Here is a 15,428-nt window from a genome sequence, read left to right as displayed (position 1 = left end):
GAATGGGTTTCTCTCATCTCTCCTTCCTGTTCAGGCTGGAGTTCCCCAAGGTAGTGTTCTGGGCCCTGTGCTTTTTCTTGTCTTTATCAATGATCTCTCTGACTCTCTTGAAAATCCTGTCTCTTTGCTGATGACTCCACTCTCTGCCGCTCCAGTCCCCATCCCTCAGATCGGCAGTCTGCAGCCTCCTCACCCTCTGCAGACCTGAACAAAATCACAAACTGGTCAAACAAGTGGAACATGTCTTTCAATCCTGACAAATCTCACACTCTTACTATGTCTCTCCGAAAAGACTGACTGGATAACCCTCCCATATACTTTCTCAGCAATCTTCTCCAAGAAGTTCTGTCACTCAAGCTTTTGGGTCTCACTATCTACCAATCTACCATGATCTTTCTTGGGAAAACCACATTTTCAAGGTGGACTCCAAAGCCAGTCACCGACTGGGCATCTTCCGTCGTGCGAAGTCCTTCCTTGGCACACCTGAGCTCCTCACCACGTACAAGGCTTTCATCCGCAGCTCAATGAAATACTGCTCTCCCCTCTGGGCTGGTGCTCCTGCCTCACACCTAGCTCGACTTCAAGCTGTTGAAACCAAAGCTTTCAGAATCATTGTAATCTCCCGCGATGAAGCTAACTCCGAGGGCCTTTCACTCACTCACCGCAGGCAGGTTTGGTGGTCTTTCTGTCTTCTACTGACTCCTATCCGGCCTTGCTCCCCCAGCTCTCTCTGTGCTCTGTCCCCCTAATATTGCTACAGGTCACACAAGATCTGCCAGCAACCCTCTGCTGGTAAAATTGCCAAAATCAAGACACTCTGCTCACCTTCACTCTTTCATTCCTCTTTTCTCCCACCTCTGGAACAAACACCCTCACTGTCTTCAATCCCACTCCTCCCTCCAGGTCTTTAAAACAGCTGTTCACCACCATCTCTTATGTTCCCCCATCCAAAACCTTGATCTCTTCATCCCCCGTTAATTCACCCAGATGCACTTTTTTGAAATACCGACTTCTTTCCTGGAAGTCCTTGCAGTGTCCATGTGTTTTATGCCTCTCCCACCTCTCCCTTTATTGTATGTTTTGTGTGTCCGTTTTTTGTTTTTTTTGTTATTGATGTTAGTTCTTACACGAGCCTCGCTCGATCTCGTTCACAAAAAAACAAAAAAAAAACAAAAAAAAAAACATAAACCGCAGCACTTAGGTGGAAAATATTTTGAAACCCATTAACTAGACCTATTGGCCGATGTATATTCCACGTTTCAGGGAGTCATGTGAGTGGGTTCTGTGGTGGTGGTATGTGAGTGGGCCTTGATATGTGAGTGAGCTCTGTGGTGGTGGTATGTGAGTGGGCCTTGGTATGTGAGCGAGTTCTGTGGTGGTGGTATGTGAGTGGGCCTTGATATGTGAGCGAGTTCTGTGCTGGTGGTATGTGAGTGGGCCTTGGTATGTGAGCGAGTTCTGTGGTGGTGGTATGTGAGTGGGCCTTGATATGTGAGTGAGTTCTGTGCTGGTGGTATGTGAGTGGGCCTTGATATGTGAGTGAGTTCTGTGGTGGTGGTATGTGAGTGGGCCTTGGTATGTGAGCGAGTTCTGTGGTGGTGGTATGTGAGTGGGCCTTGATATGTGAGTGAGTTCTGTGGTGGTGGTATGTGAGTGGGCCTTGGTATGTGAGCGAGTTCTGTGGTGGTGGTATGTGAGTGGGCCTTGATATGTGAGTGAGTTCTGTGCTGGTGGTATGTGAGTGGGCCTTGATATGTGAGTGAGTTCTGTGGTGGTGGTATGTGAGTGGGCCTTGGTATGTGAGCGAGTTCTGTGGTGGTGGTATGTGAGTGGGCCTTGATATGTGAGTGAGTTCTGTGGTGGTGGTATGTGAGTGGGCCTTGGTATGTGAGCGAGTTCTGTGGTGGTGGTGTGTGAGTGGGCCTTGGTATGTGGGTGAGCTCTGTGGTGGTGGTATGTGAGTGGGCCTTGGTATGTGAGCGAGTTCTGTGGTGGTGGTATGTGAGTGGGCCTTGGTATGTGAGTGAGTTATGTGGTGGTGGTATGTGAGTGGGCCTTGGTATGTGAGCGAGTTCTGTGGTGGTGGTATGTGAGTGGGCCTTGGTATGTGAGTGAGTTATGTGGTGGCGGTATGTGAGTGGGCCTTGGTATGTGAGTGAGTTATGTGGTGGTGGTGTGTGAGTGGGCCTTGGTATGTGAGTGAGCTCTGTGGTGGTGGTATGTGAGTGGGCCTTGGTATGTGAGCGAGTTATGTGGTGGTGGTGTGTGAGTGGGCCTTGGTATGTGAGTGAGTTCTGTGGTGGTGGTGTGTGAGTGGGCCTTGGTATGTGAGTGAGCTCTGTGGTGGTGGTATGTGAGTGGGCCTTGGTATGTGAGCGAGTTCTGTGGTGGTGGTGTGTGAGTGGGCCTTGGTATGTGAGCGAGTTCTGTGGTGGTGGTGGTGTGTGAGTGGGCCTTGGTATGTGAGTGAGTTATGAGTGGGCCTTGGTATGCGAGTAGGTTCCCATGAACTAGACCTATTGGCCGATGTATATTCCACGTTTCAGCGAGTCATGTGAGTGGGTTCTGTGGTGGTGGTATGTGAGTGGGCCTTGGTATGTGAGTGAGTTCTGTGGTGGTGGTGTGTGAGTGGGCCTTGGTATGTGAGCGAGTTATGTGGTGGTGGTATGTGAGTGGGCCTTGGTATGCGAGTGGGTTCTGAGGGGCAGGAATAGGTAGGAAGTGAACGGGTCTTGCTTGGCGTCGAGGGGCTGTATGTATGGTACTCGGGTCACGTTTATCAGAAGCCGTTTCCAGAAAAAGAGAAAAAAAAAAGTACTTCTCCACACCATGGTTTGTCGACTAATACTTGGTTAACTTTTACGAGGGACATGACCAGGTGTTGTCATTGGCGGGGATTACTAATAGTAAAACGTCACTCGAGGAAGCGAACATCACAATCGTCCCTCAAGGCCCCAAACAAGCAACGAACGAATACTTACCGGATCGGGTGCGTCCTGCGCCGGGAGCTCGGTCGAACCTGCTCATCATCTACGTTAAGGAGCACGAAGATCGGCGCTGCGCAGGCTGAGGAAACTGGGCGCCATCAAAGGAGAAAATACGATGGTTGAAGCGCCTCTCCGAGAACGCCTGGGTTTCGAGCCTGACGTCACATCCGCCACTCAGAGGTAAATACCGTACAGTATAGTACAGTACATTTAAAACTGAGGCAATCGTGGGGCGGTTTTAACATTTCCCGCCATGACGATCTACCAAGATCAGTTCTTTGTGGAGATTCATAATTCCAATTGGCAGCCATGGAGGGCCATGTTAAAGATCTACGTAGATCTACATGCAACATTTCCGTGGAAAGATCACGTGGTAGTAGTACTTGCAGTATGGATCATGAAAACGAATGGAATTAAAGTGCGTGGACGGATCGTTGATGGAGGTGTGCCAACTACCGTGGGAAGTGAGAAGAGGACGTTTCGGACAGGTGAGGTAAACCTAAACGCCGACATACCTTGGTCACAGGAAAACATGGAGATGGGACAGTGGTGAGGTTTTATGGGTGAGTGCGAGTAGTGAGGGTTTATGGGTGAGTGCGAGTAGTGAGGGTTTATGGGTGAGTGCGAGTAGTGAGGGTTTATGGGTGAGTACGAGTAGTAAGGGTTTATGGGTGAGTGCGAGTAGTGAGGGTTTATGGGCGAGTACGAGTAGTGAGGGTTTATGGGTGAGTGTGGGTAGTGATGGTTTATGGGTGAGTGCGAGTAGTGAGGGTTTATGGGTGAGTGCGAGTAGTGAGGGTTTATGGGTGAGTGCGAGTAGTGAGGGTTTATGGGCGAGTACGAGTTGTGAGGGTTTATGGGTGAGTGTGGGTAGTGATGGTTTATGGGTGAGTGCGAGTAGTGAGGTTTGATTGGTGAGTGCGATTGGTGAGGTTTGATGGGTGAGTGCGATTGGTGTGGTTTGATGGGTGAGTGCGATTGGTGTGGTTTGATGGGTGAGTACGATTGGTGTGGTTTGATGGGTGAGTACGATTGGTGAGGGTTTATGGGTGAGTACGATTGGTGAGGGTTGATGGATGAGTGTGAATGGTGAGTGTGATTGGTGAGGATTTATGGGTGAGTGCAAGTGGTGAGGTTTGATGGGAGATTGCGAGTTGTGAGGTTTGATGGGAGACTGCGAGTGGTGAGGTTTGATGGGAGACTACGAGTGGTGAGGTTTGATGGGAGACTACGAGTGGTGAGGTTTGATGGGAGACTGCGAGTGGTGAGGTTTGATGGGAGACTGCGTGTGGTGAGGGTTGATGGGAGAGTAGGAATGGTGAGGTTTGATGGGTGAGTAGGAATGGTGAGGTTTGATGGGAGAGTGCGAGTGGTGAGGTTTGATGGGTGAGTAGGAATGGTGAGGTTTGATGGGAGAGTGCAAGTGGTGAGCTTTGATGGGAGAGTGCGAGTGGTGAGGTTTTATGGGAGAGTAGGAATGGTGAGGTTTCATGGGAGAGTAGGAATGGTGAGGTTTGATGGGTGAGTAGGAATGGTGAGGTTTGATGGGAGAGTGTGAATGGTGAGGTTTGATGGGAGAGTGCGGGTGGTGAGGTTTGATGGGAGAGTGCGAGTGGTGAGGTTTGATGGGAGAGTGTGAGTGGTAATGTTTGATGGGAGAGTGCGAATGGTGAGGTTTGATGGGAGAGTAGGAATGGTGAGGTTTGATGGGTGAGTAGGAATGGTGAGGTTTGATGGGTGAGTAGGAATGGTGAGGTTTGATGGGAGAGTGCGAGTGGTGAGGTTTGATGGGAGAGTGCGAATGGTGAGGTTTGATGGGAGAGTAGGAATGGTGAGGTTTGATGGGTGAGTAGGAATGGTGAGGTTTGATGGGTGAGTAGGAATGGTGAGGTTTGATGGGTGAGTAGGAATGGTGAGGTTTGATGGGATACTGCGAGTGGTGAGGTTTGATGGGTACATGTGAGTTGAGATTTGAAGGGAGAGTGCGAGTGGTGAGGTTTGATGGGAGAGTGTGAGTGGTGAGGTTTGATGGGAGAGTGTGAGTGGTGAGGTTTGATGGGAGAGTGCGAATGGTGAGGTTTGATGGGTGAGTAGGAATGGTGAGGTTTGATGGGATACTGCGAGTGGTGAGGTTTGATGGGTGAGTAGGAATGGTGAGGTTTGATGGGTTAGTAGGAATGTGAGGTTTGAAGGGAGAGTGCGAGTGGTGCATGAGAACGGGATCACCACTGAAATGGTCCCTCACCTAGTAAATCCCTTTCAATAAGACCAAGGACAAAGGCCTGATGCCATAAATATTCTTCAGGAAAGATTTGAAGATTTACTGAAATATTCCCTCAAGTTTCTCCTGGAGGACATCCATAAGGTATTGTTTGTGTCAAGGTATTGTTTGTACCAAGTCTGTGTATTGTTACGTTTGGGGGGGTAAGGATACCTCAGTCCAGGTCGAGTGTGCTCCGACTGCCGTGAAGAATAAGAAACCACAATGTATCATAAGTCGGGAATTTGTGTCGACCAGATGTCGGGTAAGCTTGTATCTTCGTCCTCATCAGAGGGGTGGGACTTGTTAATTCGCGAGGGATTATGGGTAATTAATCCCCTGCATGTAATTGCCTCAGGGAAAGATTACAATGTTCCTTATGACACCACACGACAGACACCCAGAAATAAATCTCCCATTAAACACACTAATTAAAAACCAACCGGAAACGAGGCATGAAGCACTACTGTGGACAACACCGACTTGGTGAGCGCAGAGGACATACAGGTTCGTGAGGCCATGCCTGGTAGAGCAGTGATTAATCAGGGATTTGATTGACACCAGGACTGGTAAGATGGGACTATGGGATTGGTGAAGTAGGCACGGATGACGTCAGAGCCGCGTGTACAAAATAGTTGACGCGGCAGACAATTTTCCCTTCTCGTTTCTTCTCGTTCTGGATTTTGTTAGCGAACAGTCACATTTTCTCTCTCTCGGCATCGATGTCCTCTCGCCCTTCTCGTTTTGGAACTGGTGGTGAACGGTCGTGTGCCGACATTTTTCTCTTATCTCTTGGATCCGGACTTTGTCAGTGAACGGTCGCTCTTGCTCTTGCGCGGGGAGGCTTCATCGCGAGTGGTTGTGTTCCGATATCTTGTCGTGAGGTCATGAGGAGGGGAACTGTGGACGGAGAGCTGCGGTTTCCGTGCGGAGATCGTCAGGACAAGCACGGCCGAAAGAGCGAGCTGCACGCCTGCTCGATCGCATCACAAGGGAGGCCTACTTCGCGCCAATTTCGTGCGCAAAGATGCCAAGGCCTCAGACGGTCTTTGACAATTCCTGACAAGAAACACCAGCCGATTTGAACGAAGTGCCCACTAAATTACACATTTATTTTTCAGATATATTGCCCTTTGTCTGTATTCGGGTCTGTTTGGGAGTGCTCCATTTAGGAATACAGTTTATTTATCGTGCATTTTCTATGTGACCAGCAATTTCTTAATAAAGCCGGCATTTTCTTGTACATTTTAAACCTGTGTTGGTTGAATTAATTATTGCAGGTTTGAGGACTGCCGGTGGGATCCGTGAAGGTAAGCACTCTTTTGTCTCTCTCCCCCACGCGTATTCTCCGTTATATTTTGACTGAACGCCTCGGAGTGTGAAGCTCGTTTGGTCACTTGTGTCACCCTGCGGTGTTCATCACACAGGGTAGTCACACGACAGTATTGTATCAAGGTATTGTTTGTATCAAGTATGTAGGTATTGTATCAAGGTATTGTTTGTGCCAAGACTGTAAGTATTGTATCAAGGTATTGTTTGTATCAAGTATGTAGGTATTGTATCAAGGTATTGTTTGTGCCAAGACTGTAAGTATTGTATCAAGGTATTGTTTGTATCAAGTATGTAGATATTGTATCAAGGTATTGTTTGTACCAAGTGTGTAGGTATTGTATTGAGGTATTGTTTGTACCCAAGTCTGTGGGTATTCTATCAAGGTGTTGTTTGTACCAAGTCTGTCAGTATTGTATCAAGGTATTGTTTGTGCCAAGTCTGTAAGTATTGTATCAAGGTATTGTTTGTACCAAGTCTGTCGGTATTGTATCAAGGTATTGTTTGTGCCAAGGCTGTAGGTATTGTATCAAGGTGTTGTTTGTACCAACTCTGTATGTATTGTATCATGGTATTGTTACGGTTCTTCGCCGCCCTTCTTCCCCTTACCAATGGGGGATTAATCCCCTTCTTTCTGGGCTTGACGGAACCGAGACTTGAAACGCCCCTTCCGGGCAAACGCAAAGTAGGGTTTCGGGACCAGTCTCGCTCGTACCTAATTCCCTGCACCGCCACGGAAGCGAGGAAGCAAGCCTCGCACGAGCCACGTGTGGTTTGGGGACGCCGAGCGGATTGAGTACCACGTGGTCCGTGCAGTTTAGGTATTGGAACTCGATTCGAGCGGTTATATTCGCACCATGCTTAGCCAATGAGGAAACCACAGGAACGATCAAATGGAAAAAGGAAGAACACAGGTTTAATTATTCCCACACGTATGTACAATGATCGGGGACGCAGAGACACAGGGCAGCACTTAATCAGTCTTATCTTATCCCCCGGACTCGGGCCCGTCACACTCACACAGGGAATTGCAGATGGGTTGATGTTCAGCCAACCACGTCGACGTGGTCGTCCAAGAACGGCCCCGTCCGGCTCTCCACGGTCCCATCACATCCCGCGAAGATGGCAGCAGGCAATGGAAGGAACCTCGTAGCGCGTCTCCCGAACAACGGCAGCCGATGAGGTGGAACGGCAAATGCGGGACTCTCAGCGCTGCTGGCGATTACACAGCTGTTCTCACTCGCGCGACTTAATGCACTGGATATTGATCGGCCTCCAACTCAACCGAGCGTCACTTATAAAAGCGCGTATTTCGGTTCATGCGCGTCTTCCTTCGGCCGCGTATCTCTCGCATTTCTCTGACGCTCACAACTCCTCTTCATCAACGATCCCACCAAGTTGGTTAGTGCGTGCGAGTTCTCCCTGGGCAGTCCTTTGCGAGTCGAGTCCTTTGCTCATCAGTGAGAGTCCTTTCAGGCAGCAGTCCTTCTCTCGCGAGTCCCCTGACGCTCAGTTCTCTTGGGGGTTTTGTGCCACGGGTTATATAGCTCCGCCCCCGAACCTTCTGGAACCCCCTCGAACCTTCTTACCACGCCCTGTGACGCAATGCTGCCGCCACCACCTCTGAGCCCTGATTGGCAGCTCGTGCTTACAGTCAGCGCTTCTGCCGCTCCTCCTTCGGCTCCGCCCTGACCCTCCTAGCCTGCCTCGCGTTAATTCACCAAAAATGAACCCAGGTCAGCGCAAAGGGGCATGAGGCTACGGACGCTGGATAGTCGGTAGAAGTAGGGCCTATTCTCCTGACTCTACTCAATGTAGAACTAACAATGGAAAAGGACTAAGCTCACAAATACAAAGAAATAACTATACTATCGCAAGGCTACATGTTGCTTGTGTGACTAACTATGAGGGGGAAATTTTAACCTTTATTATACTCACTGTACAAACTCAAAACCGCAACACTACCCCTCTCCCTCGGCAGACTCGTCCCCGAGTCGAACCTACAAAAACTGGAACGACCGGTTTTGAGAAAGATCTGGGACTAACCTTTACTTACATGTGACATATAGATGTGGTTCCCCCTAACATTTACTCTAACCCATGTATGCGACAGTTTTAAAACACTAAATATGTCCCACGTACTGCGTTGAGTAGCTAACTAACAGAATCATGCCCACAATTAACCGAATCCGGAATTGTTTTCAAACTAAACATAGAGCCGGTGGGCAGCATTTTATATACAAGCACAAAACCTAACCTTATTTACAGTTCTGTGACCCAGGACCTGTCCTTTTGGGAAAGAAGATTGGAGGGGAAAGAAAGCACAGCAAAGCACAAATACACATTTCAAAAGTCAATTCACATTTTTGCTGCTGTTGTCTTGCATCTTCTATCTTCTGTGTGCACATATCGAACCGGCAGGCCCCCGTACCGGCATAAAGGCCATTCCTGCTCTTCGGGGCTAAATAAACTTACCATTCTTCTCGTCCCTAGCACACAATAATAATAACAAAATGCACAAGTGTGTTCGTTTTATTCTGCCAGCAGGGCCAACCCTATGTGGTCCGACTGCGTGACATTGATGCCACTCAAAACAAGTGGTCCGAAGATGCAAGGTGAATTTGCAGCAAAGTGCTACACAGTAGAAGTGTAAGGCCACAAAACTTGTGGTCCATAAGTGTAATATGTGCAGCAAAGTGTTTGTGGCAGAAAGTGCTGCACAGGTGCAGCAAAGTTATGACAAATGAAAAGGATACGGCAGCAAAGTGCTGCGCTGTTCGTCTGCACAAATGCAGCAAAGTGCAGCACGGGTGCTGCATGGGTGCAGCAAGGTGCAGCTGCACAGGAATGCTGCACAGGTCTATGGTGCTGCACTGTTCCACCTCCAAAATGGTCCTTGGGTGGGGGGAGAGACAAAGCATGACCAGCAAAGCGGAAAGGGCACAAGGTACACAAAAACACGAGGTAATGCAGCATGAGGGGCGCGGAGGAGCGAGCAGAGCAAGCTCGTCCCTAACCGTCCGTACCCCCCCCCCCCCCACCCCCAACGTCAGCTTACACTACCCTTGCCCTTCCTTGTATTTACAAATTCAATTTCGTCTCTACGTCTTGTCTCCCATATCCCCCTCTAAGCCAAATTCGTCTCCCAATCCCTCCCAGGAAGGAAGGAATGGAACAAACGCAATGTCCCATGACGTCATGATGCGTCTTACACTCAAACATTGCACTTGGTCTTGGTGCGGAGTTTCGTCCTCTTTGGTAAATGGATGTGGATGGCGTGAAGGGATTTCTCTTCCTAACTACACTAATGACATTAACTCATTTAAACTACACGGGGTCATGCCCTGCCAATCGGCCATCTTTAACCTATGTGGTTCTAAAAACCGAATTCCCCATTGACCACTCTGCGGTGCCCCTGAATTTGGGTCTCACTCCCCAATTTTTCATACTGTGCCCTTGCACAATTTCGGGGCTGGGTCGTGTGGCTCCACTAGCAGGTCTACCTACCTGCGCACCTCCGCCACTGAAGTCGCCACCCGAGCTTACCTGCTCCTGCGACTACCTAAACTGGGGAAGGCCCCTCCTGGCTCTTTACCCCTCTGATGCCCTCCTTGGCATTGGGCAACCCGGGTCCTTCCCTTGGATCCTCGGGCCCCACTGAACAACTCACAACTACTCTAACTGGCTTCCAGAGCCTACCTGCGGCCTCACCTGGCTGACAAACTACCAGTGGCGGAGTGCCCCAATAACCATACGTACCAATTAAACCACACGCCCAGCCATGTCACTGACTCATGCACCCTCCAAAGCACTTCATTGCCACTACCTGCACCACAGGTGTCAATATCCAACAAATTTACCTGAGCCCACTACCTGACTTTACACTACCCCCCCCCCCCCCCCCCCGTGAATGGGTCCATCTCCCCCCATTCACTCCTTCGCACCATGCATTCCACACCTTTTATTCCACACCAAGCATTCCACACCATGCATTCCACACTACTTATTCGCACACCTTTCGTGCTTACACACCACTTTCCATACTCTTCAACACAACTCCATTTGTCTCAATACACAAATCCTCACACACACAGCATCATCTAGCTAGCTGCTTTTCCCATAAAACTCATGCTTTCCCGTCATCCCTTTAAACTAAGCACTCCCTTCGTCATTATCATCCATCTAATCTCTCTACGTCCCCACTACAGTACAAATGTCACTACTTAACTCTCATATCCTCTACTGGCATCTAAATTCCCTATCAATTATCCTAGCCCTCCCACGGCTAGCTTCGGTGCCCCATGGAGGCAACCATCGCTGGCACCTCCATGTGCATGTCACTGCCATCCCCCTAATCTAGTGCTCATGAGCCCGGAGTGAGGAATGGTAAAACTACCATTCCTCCACGCAGGGTACCATTCCCCAACACTATTCTCATTCGTCCACTACACTCGAGCCTCTTCGTGCGGAAACACATCGTCATTACGGCTCGACCTCGAGAGGCCGAGCGATCCATTCAGGTGGTTAGTCTACGGTAGGTTGGGTCCGCCCGGCATTTTCGATCCAGGGGAGGAGGCATGGATGGGCCAAGGTTCAGAGCGCCATCTCTACGCGGGGCCTTGCGGTCCCACGCACGATGGCCCAACCCCCCACTGTCGGAGCATCGCACCCGCCAGGGGTCGCGGCTCCGAACTCTCCTACCTCCCCTTGAACCTTGCTGTTCGCCTTTACCGCCACGGCGCGGCACCATCCATACAGGGAGGGGGCCGGCACGAATCGTGCACGGCGGTCCTTGTGACACGGCCGTGGCATCGATACCCGCCGGTCCCTGCCGCACACAGCTCACCGAGGGCTCACGTAGGCAATTCGTCGCGCTAAACGCTACCCCGGTCTGTGTCGATGCTTGAGCCGCGTTCTCACCACACCTCGCGACCCACTCCACACTCGCACACCGAGGCACCCCAGCGCCTCCCATACACTCCCTACATTGTTACCGCACTCTCCTGTACACACTCTTCTCTTACACACTCAGGTGCACACCACCCAGGCGCACTCACGCCCCACACACACTTCGTTACACACTTTTCCTCCACACACTCCTTTACCGCACACTTTTCTGTTACACGCTCCGTAACACAATCGGCCATCGCACACCCTCGCGCACACCCTGGCGCACACTTCCGTTACGTACTCCGTAACGCCCACGGGTGTGCACTCCTGGTACACCCCCAATCCTCACACACTTTTTCTCCACGCACTCGGGTGTGCACTCCTCTGTTACACACTTCTCCGACACACCCTTCCCGCACACATTCCGGTGTGCATTCTCTCTCACTCTCCTCGGCCATCGCACACTCTTAACACACTCTCCTGTTACACAGTCGCGCTCCGTTGCACACTTCTCTCTCACACGCGCACCAGTCGCCCTCGTACACCGCACCATGGACCTTCCACGACCACCCGGGTTTCGCCTCGATCCTAAGCGCGCCAAAACCCTTTTCCCACCAAACGCATTCGCGCCATTATATCTCACCTTGGGGACCTTTTTCTCCGCCAGCAGCACCTGCAAACCTTTCATTTTGTTAGCAAGCATGACATCACAATGTGAACACGAACTTTGTGTGCATCCCATTACTTCCCTCTGTGCTATACTTTCCGACTCTGCCGTCTCTTCGGCCCTAATCATTTCTTTTATTTCCATTATTTCTTCGACGACCGCCAGCGCGCATGAAATTTCCTCGTCCAATTCGGCGGCCGTCGGCTTTTCTACACCCCGTGTCGCGATCTCTATACCCTCGGTCAACTTGGCTGTGCCTCGCACAAGCTCGCTCCCCACGCGTTCCTCACACCGCGTCACCTCGTCGCGTACCAAGGCGACCTCCCCACCCAACCTGCGCCCAATGTCCTCCCCCAATTTTTCCATAGCACACCTGGATTCCTCCTTCATCTTTTTTTATGTCTCCCCTCGGGTGTCCATTCTTTCATTTATTTTATTTATGTTATCATTTAGTCCCCAAATTTCGTCCTTCATTTCCCTTCTTGTTTTGTCCCCCATTTCTTTTAATTCTTTGGTGGATTTGTCCCTGTTACGCCTTGCTTTGTCCCGCATTTCTTTTATTTATTTGCAGGATTTGTCCCCGTTACGCCTTTCTTCGTCCCGCATTTCTTTTATTTCTTTGGTGGATTTGTCCCCGTTATGCCTTGCTTCGTCCCGCATTTCTTTTATTTCTGCCATGAATTGCGCCATGAAGAATTGCATGTCCATACCCCCCACTTGCGCAGCGGGCGCGGCCCTTGTCGCCACGTGCGAGGCGCCACCATTTTCTACCCCTGCTGCCGGCCCTTCTTCTGCTTCCTCCTCTTCTACCAATTCTTCCCGTGGGTACTGGGTCATTAATTCCTCCTCATCTACCTCATCTTCTACCCCCACCGGCATTCGACCATCTTGGCTAGCCATGGTACGAATTAAAAATTTTAATTTTAAAACTAAATTTCGTCCACTCGCAATTTCAAGTGCGTGAAGCGCACTCCAGGTCCAATCCCACTCCCCGACACCAATTTTTACTGCCAATATGAACAATTGGTGTCCAAAATTTTGTCTAAAAATTTTGTCCAGGGTTCCAAATCCCCACTCCTGACTACCAATTGTTACGGTTCTTCGCCGCCCTTCTTCCCCTTACCAATGGGGGGATTAATCCCCTTGTTATTTCTGGGCTTGACGGAACCGAGACTTGAAACGCCCCTTCCGGGCAAACGCAAAGTAGAGTTTCGGAACCAGTCTCGCTCGTACCTAATTCCCTGCGCCGCCACGGAAGCGAGGTAGCAACCCTCATGCGCTTGATCATAGATGACTCGCTGGCATTGGTATTTCGAAGAGACGCGCTGTGGAAACCCGCTGTACGAAGGGCGAGCGCGCGACACGCCTTGCTGCAGCGTGCAGGACAATGGAGAGGGGGCGCTTGGAGTTAGTCGTGCGCATATTACGTACGCCAGTATACCAGCCTTCCCCCGTCATTATAACTGTCCGCTCGCGTTACGCTACACGGAGAGCTGCCGGCCAGGTTTCATCGCCTGGAACGGGTCGAGGACTGGAGCCTGGACACCATCGCCGGACCTTCCACCCTACCATCTGCAATCCCCGTGTGAGTGTGTCTGTATGTGAGACGGGCCCGTTTGTCCAGGGAATAAGTTAAGACTGTAGTTAAGGCTGCCCTGTGTACTTTTCCTTCCTCTTTCTTTCTTGTACATTCTTTCGTTTCTTCTTCTTCTTTGTACATTTGTTAATAAATTACCCTGTTCTTTCTGGTTTCTCCTCAATCCGATTGCATCAGTCTTTTCTCTAATTGGGTAAGCGTGGCACGATCGCAACCGCTTAGAATCGGGTCGAGTCACTGGTTAACAGCTCGGATCGCGGATTGCTATCCGCTCGGCAATATTCCATCAATATCCGTGATTCGAGCGGGAGTTATTCCCTCGTTTCCGGCCGGCGTTAGTACTTAGGTAGTAGCGAATCCCTAGGCCTAACAAACCCTACCTAACGCCGTGCCGGGAAGGACGTTATAACTTCCAGGATCGCGTTGGCCAGATAAAAGGACAAGGGGATTAACCCCCCCTGATAAGGGGAGAGCCGACGTCGGAGATCCGTAACAATTGGTATCAGGAGTGGGATTTGGAACCTGGGACTAAAAAATTTTTGACAATTTTGGACACCAATTGTGCATATTGGCCGCAACAATTGGTGTCTGGGAGTGGGATTTGGAACCCGAACCCAATTTTTTATCTTGTGAACAAATTTGGTCAAAATTACGAGCGACCGAAATTTTGTTAGTAACATCTAAATTAAATCGTGCCATGGATAGCCAAGGCGATCAGATGCCGGTGGGGGTAGAAGATAAGGTAGAGTTAATAACCCAGGACCCCCGGGAAGAAATGGAAGCAAAAAAGGGTGCGGTAGTTGGCAAAGAAAATGGCGGCACCTCGCACATGGCGACGGGGGCTGCGTCCGCTGCGCAAGTGGGGGTGGTTGACATGCAAGCCTTCATGGCGCAACTTATGGCAGAAATGAAAAAATGGGATTGTGAAATGAAGGATGGGTTAAAAATGTGGGGAAACAAATTGGGTGCCCAGATGGCAGAGTCAGAAAAGAACATAGAAAAAATGAGGGAGGAATCCAGGTGTGATATGGAAAAATGGAGGAAAGACATAGACCGCAGGTCGAGCGGGAAAGGCACATCGGTATGCGACGGGGTAGCGTGGCTTGAGGAGCGCGGGTTAAGCGAGGTTGAGCAAAGCACGGCCGGGTGGACCGGGGTAGAAATCGCGACACGGGGGATAGAAAAGCCGACGACCGCCAAATCAGAAAATTTTATTTTATTAGCACCAGCGGTCGTCGAGCTGAATAAAGAAAATGGAATAATTATAGTGGAAATTGGGTTTGAAGAGACGGCGGACTTAGAAGAGCAATCGCGGGAGGAAGAGATGGAATTTGTACAAGGTCTGTGTTCGCCTCATGATGCCGTACTTGCTAATCCCAATAAAGATTTGCAGGTGTGTGTGGAGAAGAGGATCCCGAAGGTAAGCCGGGCTGTATATGGCGCGAAAAGGTTTGGCGCGAGAGGATTTTTCGCGCGCTTGGGATCCCGGCGTCACCCGGGCGCTTGTAGAAGGTCCGTGATGCACTGTATGAAAGGAAATGGCGCGAGTGTGAGGAAAAGGTGTGCGCCGGAGCGCGAGTGTGAAAGTGGGAGTGAGTGTGCCATGGTTGTAGAAGGTGTGTGAGTGTACACCAGAGCGCGTGATTGGGTGTGCAGCAGGAGACTGCACACCCATGGGTAGGTGTGCGCTGAGTGGGT

General features: G+C 50.3%; 2 protein-coding genes across 3 annotated transcripts in view; one reads left to right on the top strand and one right to left on the bottom strand.

The window, feature by feature from the left end:
- PAIP1 (poly(A) binding protein interacting protein 1) overlaps positions 1-3,225 on the bottom strand; it is a 91,676-nt gene extending 88,451 nt beyond the window's left edge. The window contains exon 1 of the mRNA XM_078768535.1: positions 2,982-3,225. Within this exon, the coding sequence (XP_078624661.1) occupies positions 2,982-3,030 (49 nt within the window). The 5' untranslated portion in view covers positions 3,031-3,225. The remainder of the gene's footprint in view (positions 1-2,981) is intronic.
- LOC144888884 (uncharacterized) overlaps positions 3,225-15,428 on the top strand; it is a 73,892-nt gene continuing 61,688 nt past the window's right edge. Inside the window, exon 1 of one of the 2 annotated variants that reach the window (XM_078768537.1) lies at positions 3,225-3,475. In XM_078768537.1, coding sequence (XP_078624663.1) covers positions 3,241-3,475 — 235 coding nt within the window. In that variant the 5' untranslated portion in view covers positions 3,225-3,240. The remainder of the gene's footprint in view (positions 3,476-15,428) is intronic. The other variant, XR_013621448.1, reaches the window with a different exon arrangement.

This window comes from Myxine glutinosa, chromosome 14, assembly GCF_964187855.1.
Source record: "Myxine glutinosa chromosome 14, kmMyxGlut1.1, whole genome shotgun sequence".
Classification (NCBI taxonomy): Eukaryota; Metazoa; Chordata; class Myxini; order Myxiniformes; family Myxinidae; genus Myxine; species Myxine glutinosa.
This window is presented reverse-complemented; position numbering and strand designations above follow the sequence as displayed.